Source organism: Blennius ocellaris (genome assembly GCF_963422515.1).
Source record: "Blennius ocellaris genome assembly, chromosome: 12".
NCBI classification, from domain to species: domain Eukaryota; kingdom Metazoa; phylum Chordata; class Actinopteri; order Blenniiformes; family Blenniidae; genus Blennius; species Blennius ocellaris.
Window position 1 is genome coordinate 20,556,884 of NC_137661.1, and position 24,115 is coordinate 20,580,998.

General features: G+C 41.9%; 1 protein-coding gene across 2 annotated transcripts in view; it reads left to right on the plus strand.

Annotated features, from left to right (window-relative positions):
* Positions 1 to 318: 318 nt before the first annotated feature.
* dab1a (DAB adaptor protein 1a) overlaps positions 319 to 24,115 on the plus strand; it is a gene marked incomplete at both ends in the record, with an annotated part of 58,595 nt that continues 34,798 nt past the window's right edge. For both annotated transcript variants that reach the window (XM_080506803.1, XM_080506804.1), the window contains 3 exons: positions 319 to 388; positions 19,103 to 19,242; positions 21,599 to 21,697. In XM_080506803.1, the coding sequence (XP_080362929.1) occupies positions 319 to 388; positions 19,103 to 19,242; positions 21,599 to 21,697 (309 nt within the window). The remainder of the gene's footprint in view (positions 389 to 19,102; positions 19,243 to 21,598; positions 21,698 to 24,115) is intronic.

Here is a 24,115-nt window from a genome sequence, read left to right on the forward strand (position 1 = left end):
AGCTCATTCTCATGCCTGCTGAGGACTCTCTCAAGATTTCTCCTGCCAAGAGCGAGCACCACCTAACTGAGGCAAACCTGTTTCTTCCTGTCTGTCTCCCGCAGCTCTCTGTGGGTGTGTGTGGGATGTCGTGTCAGGGCTGAAGCCCGTTCCTCTCCCATGAGCCTGTGTGCCCACGCACACACCTGGCGCCTCCACGCACGTACACGGCGCCCACGCACCCACAGCCGACACTGACGCTGTGAACTGGACCCTCGAAGCCCAGCGGACCCCAGCTGAGCCAAACGCAGCGGAGTTTCGCCCAGTTGGAGCCTGAGGATGTCAACAGAGACAGAGCTACAGCCAGCGGTCAGGCCCAGCAGCGTCAGACGGGACTCCAAAAGGAAGGGTAGGTGCAGCGTCACACCTGTCGCACAGTCAGAGACAAGCTTTGGAAACTTGCTCTAAATGTATTACTAATGACACATAATTTAGCGAAAGCGATGATGAGATTAATTCAATTATTACTTAATGAGGAGAGACATCGTTTGATTCACCTCCTTCGTGTTGCAGGAGAGAGCCCTTTTCACAGCAGACGCTCCTAAAGTAGGGAAAGCAAAGGTGTTACGGGACTGTGAGTCAGCATGCACAATACCCTGACATGGCAGCAGCTAAATGGATTTCAGCTGTCATTAATTCTATTATCTGCTGGGGTGCTTTCCCCACTGCATCGTGTCATCATGTCTTCTGTACGAAGCCTGTACCAAATCACCTGTTCGCAGGGAAGGTGGGAAGGGTAATGTGATTTCAATAAGTCTTTTCTTTGCAATATTGAACCCCCAACATGGATTAGAGATAACTCATACAACCACATTGGTTCACATACACACCTTCATCGGCTGCTTTTTTTTATCCATTCATTAATCCATATCTAAACTCTAACTAAGGTAGCATGGAGACAGGCTATCCCAGCTGACACTGGTCAAATGAAGGGGACCTTAGATGGATCATTAATCCATCAAATAAATCACCTCCAAACAACATTTCTGAGTCACCAAGTAACAAGCATGCGTGTGGATGATGGCAAGAGTACCTGGAAGAAAGCTTCACAGACACAGGGAGAACATGCAAACTCTGAGAATTACATATCAATCAGCAGGTCTGGACTTCTGAAACAACAGTGCTGACCATTATTTTACTGTGCCTCCCTCTGTCCTCATTAATCATCATCACTTATAGAATTTCCTACCGATGGTTTCTTGTGTGTGACAACAGAACGCAGGCCTGCTGTTGTTCACAGATAATTAACAGGTGTGTTCGAGCACAGCAGGTTGCACCCAAACAGGTGTGGACATTGTTTAGTGAGAAGCTTTAAAAAAAAAATAGTCCAGGTGTGAAATGCTCCAGAGAGTCTTTGCTAGCAGGTGTAGCAGATCAAGCCTGCATGGTCCTAGAGCAGAGGTGAAGCCAGGGAGCAGGCGAGCAGCCACCATCCAGCTGCTTGGTGCCACCTGCCCGACAGCGAGAGTGACGCCTGGCGTTCTCTGAATAAGCATCTGATTGATGTCAGGGAAAAAGAAAAGTCATCGGACGCCTTCGGGAACGACACTGAGTGGACGCACGTGACTATACAGAGACACACACTTGCTATCACCTGCAGCAGATGCCTCATTGCGCGCGGCGTGCTGCCACAGCCCCTGCAAACAAGCTGCGGCCCACCTCACCTCCCCGTCACCATACACAATGTGTGTGTGAGTGAAGACTGAATGCCTCTCATGTCCTATTTAGGAGCAGTATTGTTCTGCTGCAATGGAGATCATGTTCATCATTTACACTGCTCTCCATATTTAGAAGAAGTGTGTCCGCATGCGCACAGACACACACACACACACACACACACACACACACACACACACACACACACACACACACACACACACACACACACACACACACACACACACACACACACACACTATGGAACTGGGATTGAAGCCCAGAAGAGCATATGAGAGGGAAGATGAATGGTTTGCCTTCAGCATTGAGACTTGAGGGTTTCCCTCTCTCCCTTTCTCTGCCCCCCGCCTCTCTCTGTCTCTGTCTCTCTCTCTCTCTCTACCTCTCTCTCTGTAACCTCTGGCTCTGTCTCTATTTCTTTCTCTCCCTCTTCTCTATGTCTTTCACATTATGTTCCTTGCCCCTTCTGGCCGTCCGTGTCTGTTACACTCTCTGTTTCCACCCCCTTGTTTGTCTCAACCCCTCTCTCGCCCGACTCGCTCTCTCTCACTCTGACCTCCTTCACCCCACACGCGCCTCTTTATAGCTGGCCTCTATCTGTAACTCTTTTCTTTGTACAAATGGAACGTACATTTTGCTCGGCTTCAGATTCACATTCATCTCTCCTCTGATCTGGGTCATTCTTCCTGACAGACATACCGGCACACGCACACACATACATGCAAGCACACACTCTCAGCAGGGTGATGAAAGTCGAATGCAATCACATACCACACACAAGTCAACGCACACGTTCTCCGGGAATATGAAACCTTCTTAACGTGCTTCATGCATGAACTGGAATCGCTCCTGTTTCTTGCGTACATGTTCCTGTCCAGCTGTCTTCCATATGTCTCCGTTGTGTCTGGTGTTCATTGAAAATAGATATCACCCCAATCGCTGATTGTCATTCGAGTTTAAACGGAGGCTTTGGTGTTGTCAGAAATCACTGTAGGAGGGTTCCCCAGCTCTTCGCATAGCCTGTTTCTCTTCTTCCTCTTCCTCCTCCTACTCCTCCTCCTTCCAATCCTCAAACTCCTAAATGACCTTGTCCTGGATAAGTGAGACGCAGAGGAGAGACTGATCATGAAGAGTGAGTGCGAGTAAGAGAGACTAATGAGTCGATGTGAATGGGAGCTGTTTAATCTCAGGCCTTTGTTTCACACTTCTGTGGAGAAGAATGTAATGAAAAAGACGATGGGACTGCTACGTGTCACACATTAATCACGGAGGGCATCCGTGCATCGCTGTAAGAGAGTGAGCCTGTGTGCACGTGCATTTCATTTGAGAGGTCAGGGGTGACTATTCTGACAGTCCTTCTTCCGCTGGTAGTAGACGGTTTTTATTGAATTAGCACGACATAGTAGCGATAACCCCGACCTGAGTGGAATAAGTGCCGTTTTGTGCTTTCTTGAGCATTGAATTAGTCAGTCTTATTGGTTCAAGTCGACTATTGAGGTAAATAGTCTTCATTAATCCTTAATAAAACCAGAGAGATTACATCTCTCCACCTCTCATCCCTCTCACATTCCTCTCCCCGCCACCTCTCTTTTACATCGGCCTGTTAATTTCTTTCTCTCCTGATCACAGCCTTGAAGTTAAGGGAATGAGAAGAATGAAGTGAGGAGTTTATTCTTTCGTTGAACAGTTTTTTTGTTTGCTTGTTTTTAGTGAAGCTCATTTTGATAGTCTTCATTATCAATAAAACATGGAGCTGACAGTCTGCCAGTGCAAACACTTTTATGAAAGTGTCACATTTGAACAGCGTGCCAATTTGACATTTGTGGAGAACCCGACAGCTGCAGACAGTTTTGTCTCCACTTAAAACTTTTCCATCTCAGCGCCCACCTTGCTAATGAAGTATGATGAAGCGTGGACGCCTTACTCTGGGGAGTCTTTGAATCGCATTTCCCACTTTCCCCGCGCAGACGAATCGTTCTGACACCACGGCGCGGCGTCTCCGCGACGCCGCATTTTGTCAAACGTAGTGTAATTAATGTAATCAGGGATTACACTCGAGCCGCTGCAGAACGGCTCCTCAACTTATGCTCTGCTTTTTCAGCTTCGCCCTCCGGAGGTTTTCCAGTTGGTAGTCAAAACATGATACAAAAGAGGGGTTTGCTAACGAGTTGGCGTGTTGAGGGTTTGTTTTATTTTACAGTGTTCTCATTTAGTTCAGTCATAAAACATCTGAAAAACAAATAGTCTACAGTGTTTATTTGCAGTCAATTCAGCGTGAAGTTCAGCTTCTTTAGTGCCTCCATTCTGATGAAACCAAATAAAAGAGCAACTCAAAATAGTGAAATCCCACTTGGTGAATGAGCAGTGATAAACTTTTCTCTGTGAAGCTGGCATTCTGCTCTTGTTGTTGATACAGTATGCACACAAGTTATAATGTAAATTTACAGCTATCCAAATGCTGGTAACTCAAGATTTCTGAAGGTGCTTTCAATTTAAATGGAATGCAGCCAATTTGTCAGGTAACTAGCAGTAACCTGAATGTGAACATAATCTCCACTGCTTTTGACAGCTTGTATCACCTCCTCCAGCCAAACAGTGGTGGAAATTGATGTTTTCTACGCACAGTGTTGTCTCCATAGCATCATTAACTGTTTTAATTAAACATTCACTGATAACCGCCTGTCCTTCATGAGGCGTCAGGAAAAATGATTATCAGTTATAATAACTTGAAACATGGTTAACACACAGTCAACTGTCACCGCAACTCCGAAACGTCACGACTCTCCCACGTCGAGATCTGGCGGAGGATGTGTGGGAGGGTATTTCTACACTGGAGCTGGCAGCCAGCGGCACGAGAAGAGTGGTTAAGGGTTATAGCTGTGCAGCTGTTAGCCTTTTGTGTTTCCGTGCGTGGATGTGTGTGGGTGTGTGTTTGCTTGTCTCTGGTGTGCGATTAGCAAACACATTATCATCGTGGTGTGGGTATTATGCACACATCCAGTCTATCTGGCACAATCACCGCAGCCATTTACTCTGGTATCTTTCCCCAGGGAATCTTCGAGCACAAACAGCGGCATTTTCAGTTTGTGTGAGTAACTCGGTGTTTGTGTGGGCGTGTGCGCGCGCGCGGGTGTGTGCCTTCTATGAGAGGTAATCAGATCTGTTCCCTCCAATCAGACAGAGATTGAATTGAATTGGCCGTCTGCTTTTGTGGTTGTCAGTGGAGTCCAGGAGTGAATGCCGGGGGGACTCTTGGGCCACAAAGAAATTAGGCTTTTCCAGCACTAAAACTATATTTAGAGGTAACAACCATCTCTCTCGCGCGCTCTCTCTCTCCCTCTCTCTCTCTCTCCTCTCTGACATGACTTTGCTTAAGTTTTTCTTTTTCTACGCCATTGCTTTTTTCTCATCCACTCGCTTCTTCCTTACATCTCTATTTTTCATCTTCGCATATATCTTCCCATCTCATCTTACTCCACACGTCTCTCCTTTCTTTTTCTCTCTTTTTTCCCCTTTTCTCTTTCTCTCTTCACTTACAGCCACAATCTCATATCGTCTTTTCTACCTCCTTTCCGTGTTGTCTACTTATTTTTATTCTGTCTTTTTCTTCTCTTATATTTGCTTTCTTTCTCAATTTTTATGTACTTTCTTTTTATCCCATTTTCTTCGTTTGCCTTATCGCTCCATCTCTTTTCCATTGTCTTTCTTTTAAAGGAAAGAAATTATCTCTTCTTTTTTCTTTCTCCTTCTCTGTCTTTCTCTTCCCCATCACTCTTTATAGTTTCTGTCTCTCTATCTCTGTCTCTCTCTTTCTCTCTCTCTTTTATCATTAGTCTCTGTCTCGTCTCTATCCCTCCTCCCTCTGTCCTTTCGTGATCTTTTGTTCCTTTCCCTCACTTAAGTATATTTCCGGAAAATGTATGGTCCATCTTGTTGTCTGCCCCTCCTGCTATTTTGTCATCCATGACTGTTCATACGTCTACCTTTCAATCTTGAGAGTCAAAGTAAGGATGGGATGACATGATCAATCCTATTCCCAGGCAGGTATCTTGTCTCTCCCTTGGCAGACCTGCATCCTCCTCTGGTTGTGCAGCAGCTCCAATGACACACTCTTCTGCCTTTATTCCTGTGTTCAAAAAGCTTTGTGTTAGCTTTCAAATGTGACCACAATGAATTAGCATTCAAAATGCCTGACTCAGAGATAAAAATATATATCAAGAAAAAGCCTTTATTTGCTTTTCAAACTGTGTGTGTGTGTGCGTGCACACTCACGTGCAGCTTGTATACTCTGTGATCCTCTCAGTGTTTAGTGCTCTCCTCCACACTAGTTGGGGTGGCTTTGCCCACCACATCACTAACTACGGTTTCCATAGCAACAGTTAGCTCCCTGCTCATGATGTTCACAAAAGGAAAATGTCCCAATGTCACATGCAGGCTTTAATAGAGGCCGACACTCTCACCCTGCTGTGCTGGTTGAAGGACTGCGTGTTGAAAGGGCATTTCTTATTTGTTTGAGGTTGACAGGCTGCTGTTTTCTATTTCAGCCTCCTCAAAACACACAGTATGTTTAGTTCTCATCCGAGACAGAGAAGTTGCATACAGGGAGTTGAGACACAATCTTTATTGGTGGCGTAAGGAAGCGCTGTCATTCTTTCGTTGTATGATTGGCATGGGTAATTATAGGCTTTTTTTTTTTTTTTCTATTTCATCCCTTTTAGCAAAGATTCTCCTGCACTGAATGTCTTGTTTACGATGTATCAGTAACAAACTTCTCTTCTAGTGGTTTCCAGTTATTCAGCCAATCTACAGGTGGCGCTCACACTTCTGCAGGATGAGCACAAGTTAATAAAAATATAACTAATTACAACATTTAGAATTTAAACAATGTCATGACGCAGCAGTCATGACAATACAACTGATAAGTGAACCGAACAAGACTGAATATTGTTTTAGAATGGCACTTGTTCATAGGCCACAAGTGGACATTTTCCCATCAAATTGTTAAGAACAAAGATGTAGCAGAAAAAACAGGAAAAGTTCAGAAAGTTTGACGTGCCAAATTTTTAGGCTACTGGATGCAAGTGTCTCCAAAAATGCAGCTCATTCCTTGTGTTCCTGGTCTACAGTGGTGGACATCTATCAAAAGTGGCTCGGGGAAACAGAAAACGGTGAAACGATTCATGATCAGATGTGATGAGGTCCAACAGACAGGCTCCAGCAAAAAGAGGAAATGCACAATTAGCTGGTGCTTATAATGGCACTTTTTTTGTTTTTTAAAGGAATAAATTTTTTTATTGGGTTAAACATGAATAATTAAAATACATCCACATTTATTTCCTCTGTCCTTGGTGCTCGTCCCTGAGCTGCAGATGTGGATTCCCTTCCAAAGAGGACGTGCTGCTACTGCCGCCCAGGAGCTCCCGAACTCGTTTCCTAATTTCAGGATATGTCCAACAGACAGCTTTAATTTCAGCTGGTTTGTAACAATTTGCTGTAAGTTGATGAAGCACACAGTGCGTATACATCAGCGATGGGGAGGACACGTTCAACAGAGTAGATCAAAACAATTCTTTCAAAATATTTATACTTGTTTGATCTGCTGTATAATAAAGTATTGACATTTTATTCATGAAGGTTTCATTGCACTTGCTGACAGTAATGAGTGCAGATATTGCAGCCGTCAAGTTTTATTCTCGTCATCTGGTTGTCTTTTCTGCTGTCTCCACAGTGACCTCTTTGCTCCGCTCTGCGCTGACTTCAGTCGGTGTCACACAGGCCAGACACACACAGAGCAGTGTCTTAACAAATCACTCCAAAAAGTTCAAAAACACCCATGAGTAAAACAATAATGTTGGAACTTATCAATACTGTGGCATTTACAAATGTAGCCCGAGGGCCCGTTCAATACTCGGTGTCAGTGCTCATTCACAGTTTTGTTCCAGCCAATGCAAGTCATGAAATGTAAAAAAACAAATCAACTCAGAGATTCCTACAAAGCTTTCTCACATTAAAACTTTAGAACGGCTCTGTGGTTTTCTTTAATGCCCTTTTAATTTCAAAAACGCCAAACCTTTAAAAAAGTATTGAAATAAGTGATATTTTATCTTTCTCCATATTGTATTACTTTACATGTTTAATTTACAAAAGATTACCTCAATTATGTACGCCTATAATTATGAAGACAGATGAGAAAACAAGGAATTTCAATTAGTGACAAAACGTTGCTTGTCTCAAAGTTTCATACCTGCACCGACCCTTTACGTTTTTGGCTTTAATTACATTGTCAAGGTGTTTTGGAAGAAAATTAAGCTATATTGGTACTTGCTTGGTGCACTTCGTTTTGGACATGTTCCTTTCTTCTCTGCATTTGCTGTATCTCCATCAGGTTGGACAGGGAGCCGCTGGCTTCCTCTCCTCATGATGTGATACATGATTTTCGGGCCCAAAAGTAAAAGAAAAAGCAGAGAACACATTTTTTTCTAAGCTCCTTTTAACAGGGAATAAAAGCACTTTAATTTAAGCTGCACTGAGAAGATGTAGAATTGATGATGGTGTGTGGACAGTGAAGAGATAAGAGAGAGTTAGAAACAGAGAGAGACTCTGACAGATGGCAGAACCTCCTTTTCCTTTTTATTCCTTTTTAATGCTGTATGATATCTGCCAGTCCTTCGTTTGCTCTGTCCCCTTCTGCCAGGACCCTGGCTGAGTGAATGAAGCGAGAGGGATCATTACACAAGATGAGATAGGGAAGCATAGAGAGGGGAACTTCAACTGATTCCTATATTTTAGGGGAGATGACAGACATAAGAGGAGGCTTTGTACTGGCATGCTCGCCTCGGCATGAAAGGAGGACTGCTGCGTTTTCAGGAGTTACCTGTGTTTTTTAATGCTTTGAGAGAAGCACTGTTTGACAGCGACACACACACACACACACCACACACACACACACACACCACACACACACAGACAACCCTCTCTGTACGTATACAGACACACACATAAGCACACCTCCTGTTCACACAGACAGTGGGATTTAGGAAACAAATAGTTTTGACACTTTTCACTCAGATGTGTTTTTTTAGTGTTTGAACAGATGGTTTTGTGTGTCTGTGTGTCTGTGTGTGTTCAGGTAAGCGAAGAATGACAAGGACAAAGTGTTTGGTGCCTTCTCTCCTTCTTTTGATAGCAGAACGTGTTTGGTGGAGGCTTTGGATGGCTTCTTTCAGCACTAGTTAAACGTGACTCCGAAGGTGGAACTGAGATTTGTGTTCATGTGTGACTGGCAGCTTAGGGGCCTCCGATAGTGCAGTCCGTCGTGGGGGGGGGCTGCTTGAACGTCACATGACAGGACTCCAGCAGCCTATTCATGCAGACCACTTTGATACCTTGTCATAGCTAGAAAACACACAAAAACAACACACACTTGCACACACATAGAAACACTTGTTTGCATCCACTTTTGCAGGCTGTGTTCCCCTTCGTTTGTGAGACCAATTACCTTGTAATTAAAGCCGGGGTGAGGAACAAGCTTTACCTCCAAGAGTGTTGGAAAACCAGAAGGATGCTGAGGTAGTGGATAAAGAGGAAGGAGGAGGGATAAAGGAAATGTGAAAATACTGACGATGTTTTTTTTTTTTCTCAGCCGAACTGTTGTTGATTTCATATGAAATGTACAGAACATAAAGAGCATGAGATGAAACGAAAGGGTACAAGAGGAGATTTAATCCGTGTGTGTGTGTGTGTGTGTGTGTGTGTGTGTGTGTGTGTGTGTGTGTGTGTGTGTGTGTGTGTGTGTGTGTGTGTGTGTGTGTGTGTGTGTGTGTGTGTGTGTTTTGAAAAAAAACAAAATTCATTTCCTCAGATGAAAACAGGTTTTAGCTCTCCAAAACCATCCACATAGAGGCTCTATTTGTCCCTTAATCAGCAAGGTGTGTACATCAGCTGAGTGTATTCTGCAGACAAAAGCTCTGAAAGCAACAGAAGATGTGCAGACACAGAAGAGTGAGCTCTGTTGTGACTCTTCTCGGGAGTTTTGAAGCCTTCTCCACATCATTGCGTATCAGCAGGGGGATATGAAAAAGTATGTGGCATGAATGTTATGGCTGCATGTCATGGTCTCTGTCATAAAATAAAAATCACACCCTAATCCACAATAACTTGTTTACTGATATAGGATTGAGCTTAAAGTGTCGGGACCGAGGACTTTCAAGATTTTTACCAAAAAAAGAAATAAATTTTTTTGCTACTAAAAATATATATATATATTTCCACCAATTTCTATGCCTAACACGTAAACTAAAAGTTGTTCTATTTCTATATAAGATTTCAGAAAAACAGATTAATGAAATATTGAGATATTGTGATATAATTTACTCTTGTATTCTTTTTATAACATAAGACTAAATTATAAAGAATATTTAAAAAATAACTTACAAACTCTGAGCATGAAAACAGTAAATCATAGATACTGAAGAAAGTGACAAGTTTATAGTGGAACAATGTGACAGATCACATTTATAATTGCGCTTTTGCTCACACTGTGCACAAGATTTGTCACAATTTAATGACTATATTATCTTTTGTACATCACTCTGAGTTGTATGTGCCCTCTGTGGTAAACTGAAAGTGACACCCTGACTTCAGAGGTTTGGTTTGAAACGTCCAGTGAAACGCAAGACAGACAGTATTTAGTCTTCTCTAACTCATACAATCTCGTCAAAAGTTTTCTGACTGCCACTCAACAGTGACCTTGAAAAAGAACGTGTGTGTGTGTGTGTGTGTGTGTGTGTGTGTGTGTGTGTGTGTGTGTGTGTGTGTGTGTGTGTGTGTGTGTGTGTGTGTGTGTGTGTGTGTGTGTGTGTGTGTGTGTGTGTGTGTGTGTGTGTGTGTGTGTGTGTGTGTGTGTGTGTGTGTGTGTCAGGGCGAGTGGGATGGTAATGGCCAGTGCGCTGCGTCTGTCCCCGACGTATTTTTCAGCTCTAATTTGTTCAGTGTTTCTCTGCCAGAGAGGAGAGCTGGACGCCTCAGGACACACTCGCTTTCACGCACAGGCAGCTCAGGTTTTCTGGCTGTGGCCCTGTCATGCAGGTCAGAGCGGGGGGGGTGAGGAAATGGAGCTCGGGGAAAAAATGGATAACAAAACAAATTTGTGAGAAAGAGGAAGTGCTGAGATGAGAGGAGGGGGGAGAAGAAGAATTGAATTCACCAGAGGTCTTATTGGTCACTGTGCAGCATCTTCTCGTAAGGGTTTCCTTCCAAAGACTGTGATTTCACAGACGGATCCTACCATGATCCACCTACACCGTGTGGGTCTGAATTAAATATATTTTGCTGTTACCTTCACAGGTTACATTAGCAACCTGAGACCTGCAAAATAAGCAACAGAAGAGCAGTCACGTTGCGAAACGCACATCAGTGAAGGCACAGTGCTCGTTTATTTGATGAGTTCTTTATCGTCTCATTTTGCACCCGCTGTTTTCGCCTCAGTACCCACGGTTGTATTTTTGCAGCGTGTGCTCGTGTGTACACTCAGCCGAGTGTGAGCTTTTGTGGTGCTGAATCGATGTGCCAGAAATCAGCACGGAGCTGAAGGGGAAACTTGTTGTTTTCTTGGCACATGCTGTTTTGTGGGTTTAAAGGAGTCTGCGCGAGAGTGGGTATGAGTGAGTGCTTCATCTGAACAAGTCTCTGATAGATAAAGCAAGCACAAAAACACCCCGCACACGTCAAGACACACACACAAACACACACACACGCTCAGCAGCAGGGTTTAGAAGCAGGATTAATTGGAGAGTAACTGGCGGGTTCCCTCATGTGCTGTTGAGTGTTTGTTGGGAGCCATCCCAGCTGTAGTTAAGAGCCTCTGGGTGCTTCTTCATCTGGAGCACAGTGAAACAAGCTTTCCAGCCACTCTTTACCAGCCACTACAAACAACACTGAACACCAACCAGCAACGGATATGCACTATTACTGATGGATGCATCAGTAAATTGTGCTGTAAGGAATATGAGGCCAACACTGTGGCGGGCTACAAATCAAAGCGGGGCCACGTGAGGTCGCCTCTCTTTGCTGTCGGGAGCTGCTACGCCCCTCCCATATTCTTACTCAGTGGCCTCAAGCTAATGGTGTCGGTCTCTGATGTCCAATGAAATTAATGAACAAGACTGTTGTGCCTTATTGGCCGTACAGCTAAATGCTTTACACTCCACTACTTCTTGCGTGATCACTGTGCTTCTTAAGGTTGAAAAAACACTGCACCTGTGAGGCCGGCGTGAAGACCTGCACCGGCCAATATGTGGCATGTTGGGGTCCTTTATCAGACCTTAGTCAAATACTGGATTGTCAAAAAAAAAAAAATAATCCTCCTGGAGTGGCAACTGTTGATTTAAACAGGACTGAATATGATCAAAAGGAAGATTTCAAAACAACCTGCATTCTGCTGCTGTCACCACTGCTCTGTAGTTTTTTGGCTTTTTCTTTCCTTCACGTATAATTCACGAAGTTGCTCGCTATGATCCAGGAACGCCTCAACGTTGCTGAGAGAAAAGTTTGATAAGAGCATGAAACACAAGAAGACAGACGATCAAACGGGCTTCACATAAACCCGCAGGCTGACTGAACAAAAAATGGATTGAAAGTAGACAGTAAAATTTGTTGCTCACACTGTCTCCTTTGAACATTCTTTCTTTTTTCTTTTTTTTTTTCCTCTTACAGCGTGTTAAACTTTGACCTTTCATACTTAGTTATGCAACTGCACAGTTTGCCGTTCTCGTAGGGAATTAATACCGAGACTCCTGAGTGCACTGCTGTTAAGTGGACATATAGACAGTAGATTATGTGACACTGCTTGTTCATAACTGTCTGGCTGATTTTATCAAAGTTTATTGTAACTCTGGTTGTTGGTTCTCAGCGCTGAGCAGTTGTTTTGCTGACGGCAGTGCCACTGGTAGAAATGAAAGCCAAAACACAAATAAATTGTAGGCCTAATCAACTCAGAAATCAAAAATAGCAATCTAATCTGATTTCAGCATACAATGTTTTAATCGGAAAGGTTGGTAGCACCTGCGGAGCTGGGTTAGCAAAGTGTGGTCGTTTGTGAATATATAGTCAGTTTTGGATTTCTTACAGATTGACTTTTTTCACAAATGTTTTTATTTTTTTTTTAGCTCAATGTCAGTGTTTGTTTCCTCTTTATTGAAATGTTTTTTGTTGAGATCACAATGTCCTGCTTTAAGGTATATTTGTTTGGTATAAGCTCTTTTCTTTCTATGTTTTATGTGCTTTGCTAGTCCTCGTGTCCTTGTGTGCTGTAATTGAAATGCCCTGGTGGTATGGGCTGACAGGGAGGACAGTTTAAACTTAGTATCGCCCACCAGATGTCTGCCACTCATGTGGAAACCTTTGCATGTTTGCTATCTATTAGTAAATCGTCAAAAGGGGAAGGATCATCTCATAGACAAGGAAGGATGGGAACTTTTGTGGAGATGAGGTCAGAAAGCATTCAGATCCTGTGGAGAGAGAGAGAGATGGAGGGCCACGCAGGAGGCAGAAGGTTACAGTTGCCTGGGGCAATCCTTGGGGGCTTGATGCACTGTACCAGCAGTCATCTGCCATCTATCACCTGTGGAAGTGTGTGTGCGTGATTGTGTGTATTTGTATGTCTTTGTGGGGGTGTGGGGGGTGTGGGGGGGTACTGCCTGTCATAGCACTATAATCCTGAGTGACATTTTATCCAAAGGAGGCCCTGCTCATTCATCCATCCATCACGTCTCATCCATCCATCCTTTGCTCTCCGCTTTATATCCTCCCCTCTCTGCTTGTTGCTTCTGTCAGACAGTTATAACCATCCCCACATACCAAGCACTGTCAGTCATACACACACAGACACACAAACATACACACACTGTACTGTGCCGCTTTCCTGTCGCGGGAAAAACTGTGATGTGACAACTCTAGTGTTTTGTTTTGTTTTTTTGGTTGTTGTTTTCTTTAAATGTATGTTTGATAGTGTGGATGTCATAAAATGTTGTGTGTGAACCTGTAGACGCCTGTGATTGATGTTCTTGAAGATTCTTTCATTAGCGCCATGGTATAGTGAGTAGGATGTGTGCTAACATGTGTTTATGAGCCCAACGCTTTATGTGTGAGAGGAAAAGAAGTGTGAGTCTGTGTGTGTGTGTGTGTGTGTGTGTGTGTGTGTGTGTGTGTGTGTGTGTGTGTGTGTGTGTGTGTGTGTGTGTGTGTGTGTGTGTGTGTGTGTGTGTGTGTGTGTGTGTGTGTGTGTGTGTGTGTGTGTGTGTGTGTGCATGCGTGTGCACAGCTTCCATAACAGATGAAATGGAAGATTCTTTCATTAGTTGTGTTTGAAGCTCAGTGGGGTCACAGCAGCAGCAGAAGCCATTTAATTACAGCAGACTCAATGCTTCCCCTGCAGACACACATTCACACACGCTCCCTTCACTGGGAGGTCTTTTATAGAACATGCTTCCAAAAGGTAATAATATAAACCACTCAGCAGGAGGAGTAACCCTGTCACCTGTCTACCTTTTTTCTTTTTTTTCCTTTTCTCTCACTCTCTTGGCTCTCTCTCTCTCTCTCTCTCTCTCTCTCTCGCTCTCTCTCTCTCTCCTTTCTCTACATGCGTGCGCGTATAGCCACAGTCATGGTGATGGATGCAGATGGAGTGAGTAGGCTCTAAATGTCAAACTCAAATGAAAACCGCTGTTCCAGTGAGGCTAAACCAGCAGGACACATCCACTGTTATTTAACACTCACACAGATACATACCCACAGAGGAAGTAGTGCTCAGTGCACACTGTGTAATAATCAAGAACGAGATGCTCAGACGAGTGCTTGAAAATGTAATCATGCTTTTAATTTGACTAAAATACACACGCAAATAAAAACCAGTGAACGTTCTGTGTTATAACGTTCTGCTGCAGTCCAGAACAGACAAACCAAACATGAGGTTAAAATGGGGCCTTCTGTGGTTTTCAGAATCATCTGTCATCTGTCATGAAATGAAAATATGCTTACATTTCACAATGGAATATTAACACTCTTATCTCCGTACATTTAGGCTGCCTGCATTTTTTTTCAGATTTTACCTGATTTGGAATTTGATAAAAGAAAAAGTTTTGCAGTGAGTGAGTGCCTCTGCCTCTTCTTCCAAGACCTCGGCTTTCAATATCTGGCAGCTTCTCAGCTGTTTGGCCAAACTGCAGAAATGTCTTAATCCTCTGAAATGATATGGGCACAAACATTTACATCTTGATTTTCTGGTAGTTTTTGTATTTTATAGAATTCATGAAGGGTTTAGAAGATATGCTTATGCTAAAAAATGTTATGACAAGAATATGAGTTAATTTTTTCTTCTTCTTCTTCTTCTTCTTCTTCTTCTTCTTCTTCTTCTTCTCCTTCTTCTTCTTCTTCTTCTCCTTCTTCTCCTTCTTCTTCTTCTTCTTCTTCTTCTTCTTCTTCTTCTTCTTCTTCTTCTTCTTCTTCTTCTTCTTCTTCTTCTTCTTCTTCTTCTTCTTCTTCTTCTTCTTCTTCTTCTTCTTCTTCTTCTTCTTCTTCTTCTTCTTCTTCTTCTTCTTCTTCTTCTTCTTCTTCTTCTTCTTGTGGTTTGTGGTTTTATACATAGGTTTGATTCACTTCAAGTGCAAGCAAAGCACCAAGAAAGGAAAGTAAGACAACAGCAGTCTTGTGTTCATAATGAAAAAATAAACCATATAAATGTTTTATGAGACTTCGAGAACACACACTAAGTTAACAACATTCAATGTAAACAGAACTTTTATTTATTTACCAAACAATGCTGCAATGTACCTTCAATGCTCGTTGATAGAAAACATTTTTTTGGAAATAGATTAATTTTACAAATATGCGTGGGCTGCGTATATATTCAATGTAAAAACAACTTTATATGTGTGTATTAGTTTCCATTCTTTGGTCTTGTCTCCAGAAGCAGGCAAAAACATTTAAAGCTGTTGTGTTTTAATGTGACTGACAGCCCGAGTTTGGATGTGAAAGAATTATGAATATGTTTCTCACATACAGTCACGCGTTTCATGTTGTTGATGCAGTGTGAAAGTGATGGGTTTAAGTAACGGGGAGGTATTCACAGCTGCTGAGTGTTACTCTCAACATGCTTGTTTATGTGTGAATTCATCTTTATACGCATTTCGGGGGACTGTTTTATATTTAATGAAGGCAATATTTAAATGTCTTCAAATGAGCACATTCGTCTTGAAGGGGAACAATCCTCCAGTGGTTTAATCGCTTACTGTTTTCTAAGCTCCGCTGAGACTTGACACAATAGAAATCTCTGTTCCCTCTCACCCTCTCCAAAATAAGGACGGATATTCTTCAGCTCCTTTGTCTCCGAGGACTGAGGCAGACGGTTGTGATTTAGTCCAAGTAGGACTCTGACTGAGTGTGTCTGTTCAATAACTCAGAGGTACGAGTTCATCCACATGGCATTCATGTAAGTCTCTCTTTCTCTGTGCGTAGGTGTTGTTCTTTTTTGTTTTTTTTATCAATGGGGAGGAGAGTGATGTGTTTTGTTCCATTTTTTGTGCAGATAGTTTGTCCCGCTTTCCTTCACAGGGGATGATTATTCTTAGATGGATTAATATCCACAAACCTGAGGCGCTGTCACACTAAGCAAGCATCTTCATTAGTTTTCAGAGCAATGCACTTGTTACGTTTCCATCCGCCCTGGTGTGGTCATGTGTTTTGGTGGTGCACTGCTGTCTTAAAGCAGCAGGAAACTATTGTGGTATTAATTCACTGAAGTTCAGTTGACGAAAAGTCCCAATAGAATTATTTATATGTATTATCCGTTGAGTCATGTTCTACTGGCCGACTAATTTTGATGTACAAAATGTACATGGAGCTTAACATGCGTCTCCTTTGTAACAACAACATCACACTTTGGAACCAAGATACAGGTGTAACCAAAATATAGTGCCATTGGCTCCTAAAACACCTTTAGAACATTCCCCCATTAGATAGAATGGCTTTACTGGAAAAGGAGAAATTAAGCAACTCCTCCTTTTCTTTAAAGGTGTTGAGTACCATGTTTTAAAAATATCACTTTGCTCACAACTTGCACTCTGCTTCTTACAATTAGATATATTTTTCACAGCACTTTGTAGAGTTATCAATAAACATCTTATGCTGGATTTTTCTGTACATACTTAAAGCAGGACAGAGGGCATTTATAGGATGCAGTAATTTCAACTTTAAAAAAACAAACTTATGAGTCTACCTGTTTTACATTGAAACATGTACCGTGGTAAACATGTCAGTCTGTCTGACCATCATTTATCACGAATAGACAAATCTCCCGTGCACAAAGTCTTCTGAGCTACTCCTTGGCAGATTTTGTGTAATAATCATGATGCGTCTATATTTCAGTGCACTTGGCTCTCTCTGTTCCCTGGAGATTAGAGATGACACAGTGGTTGGTGTGTTTGCAGTGCTTGGTTATATTAAAATATACTGTACATACAGAGGGTGCGATTAGGGATGCAAGCATTAGGGGGTCTGTTTTTGTCACACAGAATGGAGGTGTTTTGTAAAAAAGGTAGGGCATCAACAAAAACAGATGTAAAGGGTATCAAGAGTTCAATAACAGCAATTCCAATTCCAATTTTTACAAAGTCACTCAAACTACCACCTATGTCATTTGTTTCAAATAATCATGTTACGAGGTAAAACATACAGCGTATTTATATTGTGATGGAACCACGATAATGTGGCCAACCTATTTATTTCACAGTCTGCCTCAAACATACAACACCACCTCATTTTTGTCCATGAAAAGCTAAACACAGCAACCGAATTCAGCAAAGAAAACTTGCACAGCATATTTATTTATGTATTCACCAGTTTGCAGTGTTTGTCCCATCCTGGAGGTTGTTTTTTTTTTTCCAATCCAATGAAGAAATCAGTGAAACAGGAAGTCAAGCCACACACCTAGCTTTAGCACACCTGTCTAACAAGTCCCGGAGGAGAGAAATACGACTATCCGATTAATATTGATGCAGTGTTCTAAGCTACCGCTATACAACAGCCAGACTTAAATATGTCACATTTAAATCTGCTGACTTCTCTTATATAACTTTGCATAGAAACTTTTGAGACTAAAAAGTGGCCTTTAATACACCCAAATACATTAAAGCTGTTAACTTTGCATTAAAATCGAAGTCACATGCATACATTAGCTTTTACAGTATAGGGCTGTTAAAAAAACTCTTACGCTGTCATAATGAGACCTTATGGAATCTCAAATGTCAGGAATTGTATTGCCACAGCAAATCTCTATTTGAAATGCAAGATTTGTGTCTTTTCAGTGTGTGGGCAAAGTGAGACACAGTGGAGGGAGGTGGGAGATTAGAGTTGGACAGAGATGATTCAATAGCGTCACATAACATGATGCTAAAGTTAAAGGACTCATTATGCTGCAATGCTGTGGGGACTTTCTGTGAATGGATGGAGTGTGAAAGAACGGGAAAAGGAGGTGTGGAACCTCTCCATCAGTATGACCTTCCAAGAGTCAGGCTGCTATGGAGAACAGAACTAATGCCTCCATATATTATCTGAATATACAGCATTATCATTATGCCTTTCCTTCTCATTGTCACTCTCGCAGTCATTCAGTCACACATACTCACTCAGAAACACAATGCGGGGACTTACACGAACGCACAAGTTCTTCCCCATGCCAAATGTGATGATGAAGTGTTTGCATGCTGCAGGTCAGAGATAGAGACACAGAATGGAAGAAAGATGTCGAGAGAGGAGGGAGACAGAGCACGGCAGAAGGGGAGTGCTCCCTCACTCACGGCGGCTTTCTCTCTCACTTGCTCTGTATTATGTTGGGAGAGTAATGCAGGAGATAACATAGAGACTTCCCTGGACAAGAGCAAGGTCGACATATGACACTCACTACTGCGTGCTCACAATGCCGACAACCTGGTTCACAATGGCGAGGGAGAGGAGAGGGAGGGCTGCAAGAGACAAGGGCGATAAGAGCAAAATGTCACACTATTATTTTGTTGAAGTGGCCAAGGAGAACAGTCACAGTGTCCGCTCTAATCCCACCGAACATCATTGATCCTAGTGTCTGAGAGTATTGACCACTGTCATTCATAAGATACCGATGACTTAGCTGCCTAAAAAGATGTCGCTAAGCTCAGGAGCTTTGACCTGGGCTGTGGTTGTTTTTATTTTTTTATTTTTTTCAAAGATCACAAGTCTTTTGTCGTGTTGGTGATTGATGATCCTGAGGTAATAGCACTGCTCTGGGGTCCTTGACTGGAAGATGTACTGTAGACTGCAGCATGAGAGCGTGTGTGTGTATGTGTGTGTGTATCTGCAGGGCAGGATCGCAGTGAAGCAGCTCTCATCAGGCGTTTTAAGGGCGATGGCGTCCGCTACAAGGCCAAGCTCATCGGCCTGGACGAGGTCACTGCCGCCCGTGGAGACAAGCTCTGCCAGGACTCGATGATGAAGCTCAAGGTAAGAAAAGAATTTCACCGTCTCCTCTTTATGGGATTATCTCAAATTAAATGCGAGTGTACTTTTTATAGCTTAAATGGCTTAAAATATAGTATAATAGTTATTTTTTTTGTGTCTGTGGGCTACTTCTTCATTTATCGCTTGATATATGCCCAACGAATTGTGAAATAATTTTGATCTGAGTATTTTCACATCAGATTTCCTCCTATTACTGTACCTGTAAAATGGTATCAAATTTCCTGTGACATATTTTGACTTTGAGGATGCTCATCCAGTGGAAAGGTCATCGCAGTGTCATGGGTATCTGTGATAGTTTTAACTCTTGTGTGGGTGTGTGTCTAACCTATATTAAGTATTAAGCTTAAATTGTCAAAACTGGAGCACCATGCGCTACTATAAAGGATTTTTGTTTTTGTTTTTTGTTTTTTACCAGGAATATGTAGAAGCATTGAAATTAAATGTTCAAAAAATAGTGTTACAACATATAGTTAACCCAGGTGCAGTTCCTTTCACAGCACATTTGCTGGACCAACAACGAGGCCACCCTCTGTCCGACTGTCCTGTTTGTACCTACTCTGACAATTCTGTCCCAAAATTTAGTAGTTAAAACATCTTTAAAAACAAACATGTCAAAGACCACAGCATGGAGGAGAAAAAAAAAAAAAAAGACTGTCCGCGACGGCTGAACCACAACTGAGCGTCAGTCACCTTCATTGTCCTAGAATAGTTCAACTTCATGCATTTTCTAAAGTTTGTTTTTTTGAATATGCATGTTGTGCAAAATGTGACCCACAGTGTGTGTTTGTGCATCCACGTAGAGTTTGTGGTAATTTCTGTGAGTTGGCAGAGGAGAAACATGGCCATTTTTTTTTTTTTTTCAGGGATGAGGACTAACTATAGAGGAGGAGTGAGCAGGTTAGCCATATGGAAGAGAAGGGGATTGGGGTGAATGTCTCATTTGCAAGGACAGGGACAATTAGAGGGAGAGGTAGACAGATGGGGCAGTTAACAGAGGAGAGAAGGCAGGTAGGAGGGGAACCATTTGGATGATAGGTAGAGAGAGAGAGAGAGAAGTGAGGATAAAAAAGAGGAAGATATAATTTTATATTCATTTATAAATAGATTAATAAGGAATCAACCACATTTAGGGAGACACACAACACACTTCATGTATCTGTTACTCTACATCGTTCTAATGTCCTAAAACAAATGTACACACACATACACACGCGTCAGCAATGACTTGATTTCACATAATTCCTCTACAAATGTGCGGTAGAACAGTTGGAAAACACAGTGAGACTGAAAAGAAGCCCTATCCATTATTAATTATCCTTTTACTCATTCTGCAGAAGTTATTTAAATTGAGAAAATCACATTTACGTTTTGTTTAGGTGCAGCACAACCCTACCCGTCATTAGACCTGTAAGGGTGAGAAGAGGACAGACAGCTCATTGATCAAACAGCCTCCCGTCTCCTCATTTATTCAGACAGGAAATCCATCAACTCTTTTTCTCTGATCTCTTCTTTCATGGCGCCCCTCCCTTACCAAGCTCAACACCTTCATTTCTGTGATGTTGCTCCTGTCTTCTCTTCTGCTTTTCGTGACTCACCTATGTAAATAGAGTTGGGGGGGGTTGCTCTCCACCCTTAGGTACACTTATAGTTATAAATCCTCAGTATGCGGTGACATGTTCAGTGCATTCAAGCAGTCATGTTGTCATGAAGTGACATTTTCCATAAAGCCTTTTAACAAGCTTAGATATAAAACTGTTACATTGAGCTGCGACGCAGTGAACGGGGTTTGAAAATGGACATTTGACATTTGGTTGATATTTGTTTTTCCTGTTGAATAACTTTTGAAAGGTAACAACTAAACACATTATTTTTCTTTCAGTGAAAAATGCTCTTGCAGATTTTGAACCTGTGGTTTGAAGGTGCTCTTTCTCTGCCATTACTCTCAAAAATGTTTTCGAGTGTGTTTTCACTTGCGTGATGGATGAGGTATTAGGAGTAGATAGAGGATGTGTCTGCTATAATTCACAAGCTAAAACCTCACCATCACACAAACATGTCTCAAAAGGACAATTGAGGTGACTGTTCATGGGGAAAAGTATCACATTCTCTCAATATGTCATTGTAAAGTGTCTGATCACAAAATGACACCAATATGTGAGGCAGATTTCTCGTTTTGGAAAGACAGATATCGGCAGTTATTGACAAATTGAAGACAAAATTCCTAATTTATCAAGAAAACCACCATTGGCCAGGAGAGCTGAGAGGCCTTTGATGCATGCGCCTGTAACTGTGTTACATCCTGTTATGTTCTGTTTAAAACATGAGTGGTTCTTCTCAGGGTGTAGCTGCAGCAGCGCGGTCTAAAGGAGAACACAAACAGAAGGTGTTCCTGACTGTTTCGTTTGGAGGGATCAAGATCTTCGATGAAAAGTCAGGGGTAAGCTCCAGAGCAAAAGTGGTCTCTGTTTGTTTGTGTGTGCGTTCACGCTTTGCCGCATGCCACGTGTGTGTGTGTGTGTGTGTGTGTGTGTGTGTGTGTGTGTGTGTGTGTGTGTGTGTGTGTGTGTGTGTGTGTGTGTGTGTGTGTGTGTGTGTGTGTGTGTGTGTGTGTTTTCTCTATTAATGAGGCATCTCCATGAGAGGGAGGGGCCCCTGGGGAAATCAGGAGGCCCTAATTGAAACCCTGAGAACAAGGCCTCAGTAGATGAGAGAACATGGCTTCCCCATTGTCTGCTTCTGCGCTAACAGCCACAGCATTGCTTCCATGTTATGCTCCAGGATTATGTTTTTGGTTTTTTTTCAACTTACACGCCTGCTTTTCTGTTTAAAAAAATTGGATTTAGCAGAACTTTGCTGTCCAGCTTCTATAAACCTCCTTCCCCAATGTACATCATTCTGCACATGTCGACAGTTGATCACTAAGGCAGCTGCACTGGAGGGAACAGCAGTATTCCTTTTTTTTTTTCTATGAATGATAATGAATCATTGTATCTTTCCTTAAAGCTTATTTACCCTTATATTCCTATGGTGTTGCTGAAATGATTTGGTTTGTGCATCTCTCTTAACCATAACTCTTTGACCTTTTCTGATATCTAGAAACTTCCTAAAATACCATAAAGCAAAAAAAAATAATGATGTATTGCTCTTACAATAGTCATGAAAGGCAGCAAGGTGAAGGTGCTCAACACCGCCAGGCTCAACAAAGTATTTCAAGAGGCCCACAGCGTTGTGAGTGTTGTGATGGTCTCTGTATATTGGGTCCAAACTGAGGTCCATCCTGAACAATGTCTCTCACGTTTCCTCCATGATGTGCTGGTACACAGCAAGAGCAGCTCCAGCAGCAGACATGGCCCTCCAAGGAGAGCACTCGAGTGCCACATGAGAGCCTTTCTTTATGGCCATCGAAGTCGAAAAACTAATTTTACTTTTTCAAGCCCTTCTACCTGTATGTTATTTCATATTTTATTGTAATTTTTTTTAATATCTGATGTAAATGTACTTACTCTGTGTGGATGCTTTGAAGCAACACCATTAAAAGTTACCCTCTGGTATTAATAAAACACTGTCATTCTGTTCTGTTCTATGCGAACGTTCGCACCAAAGTCTTCCACAGTGAAGATGCACACATTTGTAACATAACTTTCCAGTACCGTCTAAATACACAGTAATATTGAATAAGAGCCAGGTATTGAAAGTTAAAGTTATCTTATAAAAGTTGCGATAGGAACTCTTTTCTTTTCACATTTTTTGAGAATTCTATGCCATAAAAATTAAATTAAATCAGTCAATTTATGGTTATAAAAGTATTATTATTATTATTGTTGTTGTTGTTGTTATATATTAAATTACAAGCAAAATATGTTTTGTTTGTTTTTTTAAATAATTTCAATCAATATGAAAGCCCTTTTGTCAAGCGGTGCCCACGTCAGCTGCAGCAGAAAGCTGATAGGGCTGTGTAGTTAATTGAGTTTTGATCACTACATGTAGTATTAACATTTAATGCAGGTCTTCCTGCATATCAAATGAGCACTTCCGTAAGTCAACAGTCACCCCGAGGCACTGTTGACGTTCCCCTCTATATTAGTTTTCAGAGTGACTCTTTTTCAAAAAAAGGGGGTTGTTCCAAATCTACTGACTTTTTGTGGCGTTACTTGAGATTTGATGTGAGAGCACATGATTGTTTTTACACTTCTCAATGAACAGCTGATGCTACTGTGGGACCCACTCTGACCCAGAGCACTCGCTTGATGGCCCAATACTCGTACTACAGGCCCTACCAGCCAGAACCAGCACACAAGATGTTTATCCCACTGCAAATAAATTCTGCATGCTTGAAGTTGCCAATTCGCAAGGTGAAAGTTAATTTGTAGCTTTGATCAAGTTGTATTTTAGCCATTGACATGAATGTGGATGCTGCGCTCTTTGTTGTGTTGTATGTCAATATCATTTTCATAATGGACAAGGAAACTTGCCAATGGTCATTATGAAAACAAGGGATTCCGATTTGATCTTGTTTTGGAATTAACTTTATGAAGCTGTGGAATACTTAGTTGTCTATAATCACTGTAGAAATCGTACTAATGTTTGCACTTTGTCAATGAAATCTGTGATGGCATTATTTTTATTTATTTTTTATTAAGTCATTGATTTTAGTTTAACATAATGGGAAATTTGTTTTCCCTGAACTTCATCAGGCTTTCCAGAACTTTTACTTTGGTGATTTATTATTTGCAAGGTTCAACTACTCTTTTGAATACAGCGGAATTGAAAAAGGATATATTTTTTAGATTTACAAATCATATTTGAGTTTAACTGAATATATTCACTCTTTACTATTCACTGATTTTGTTTGACA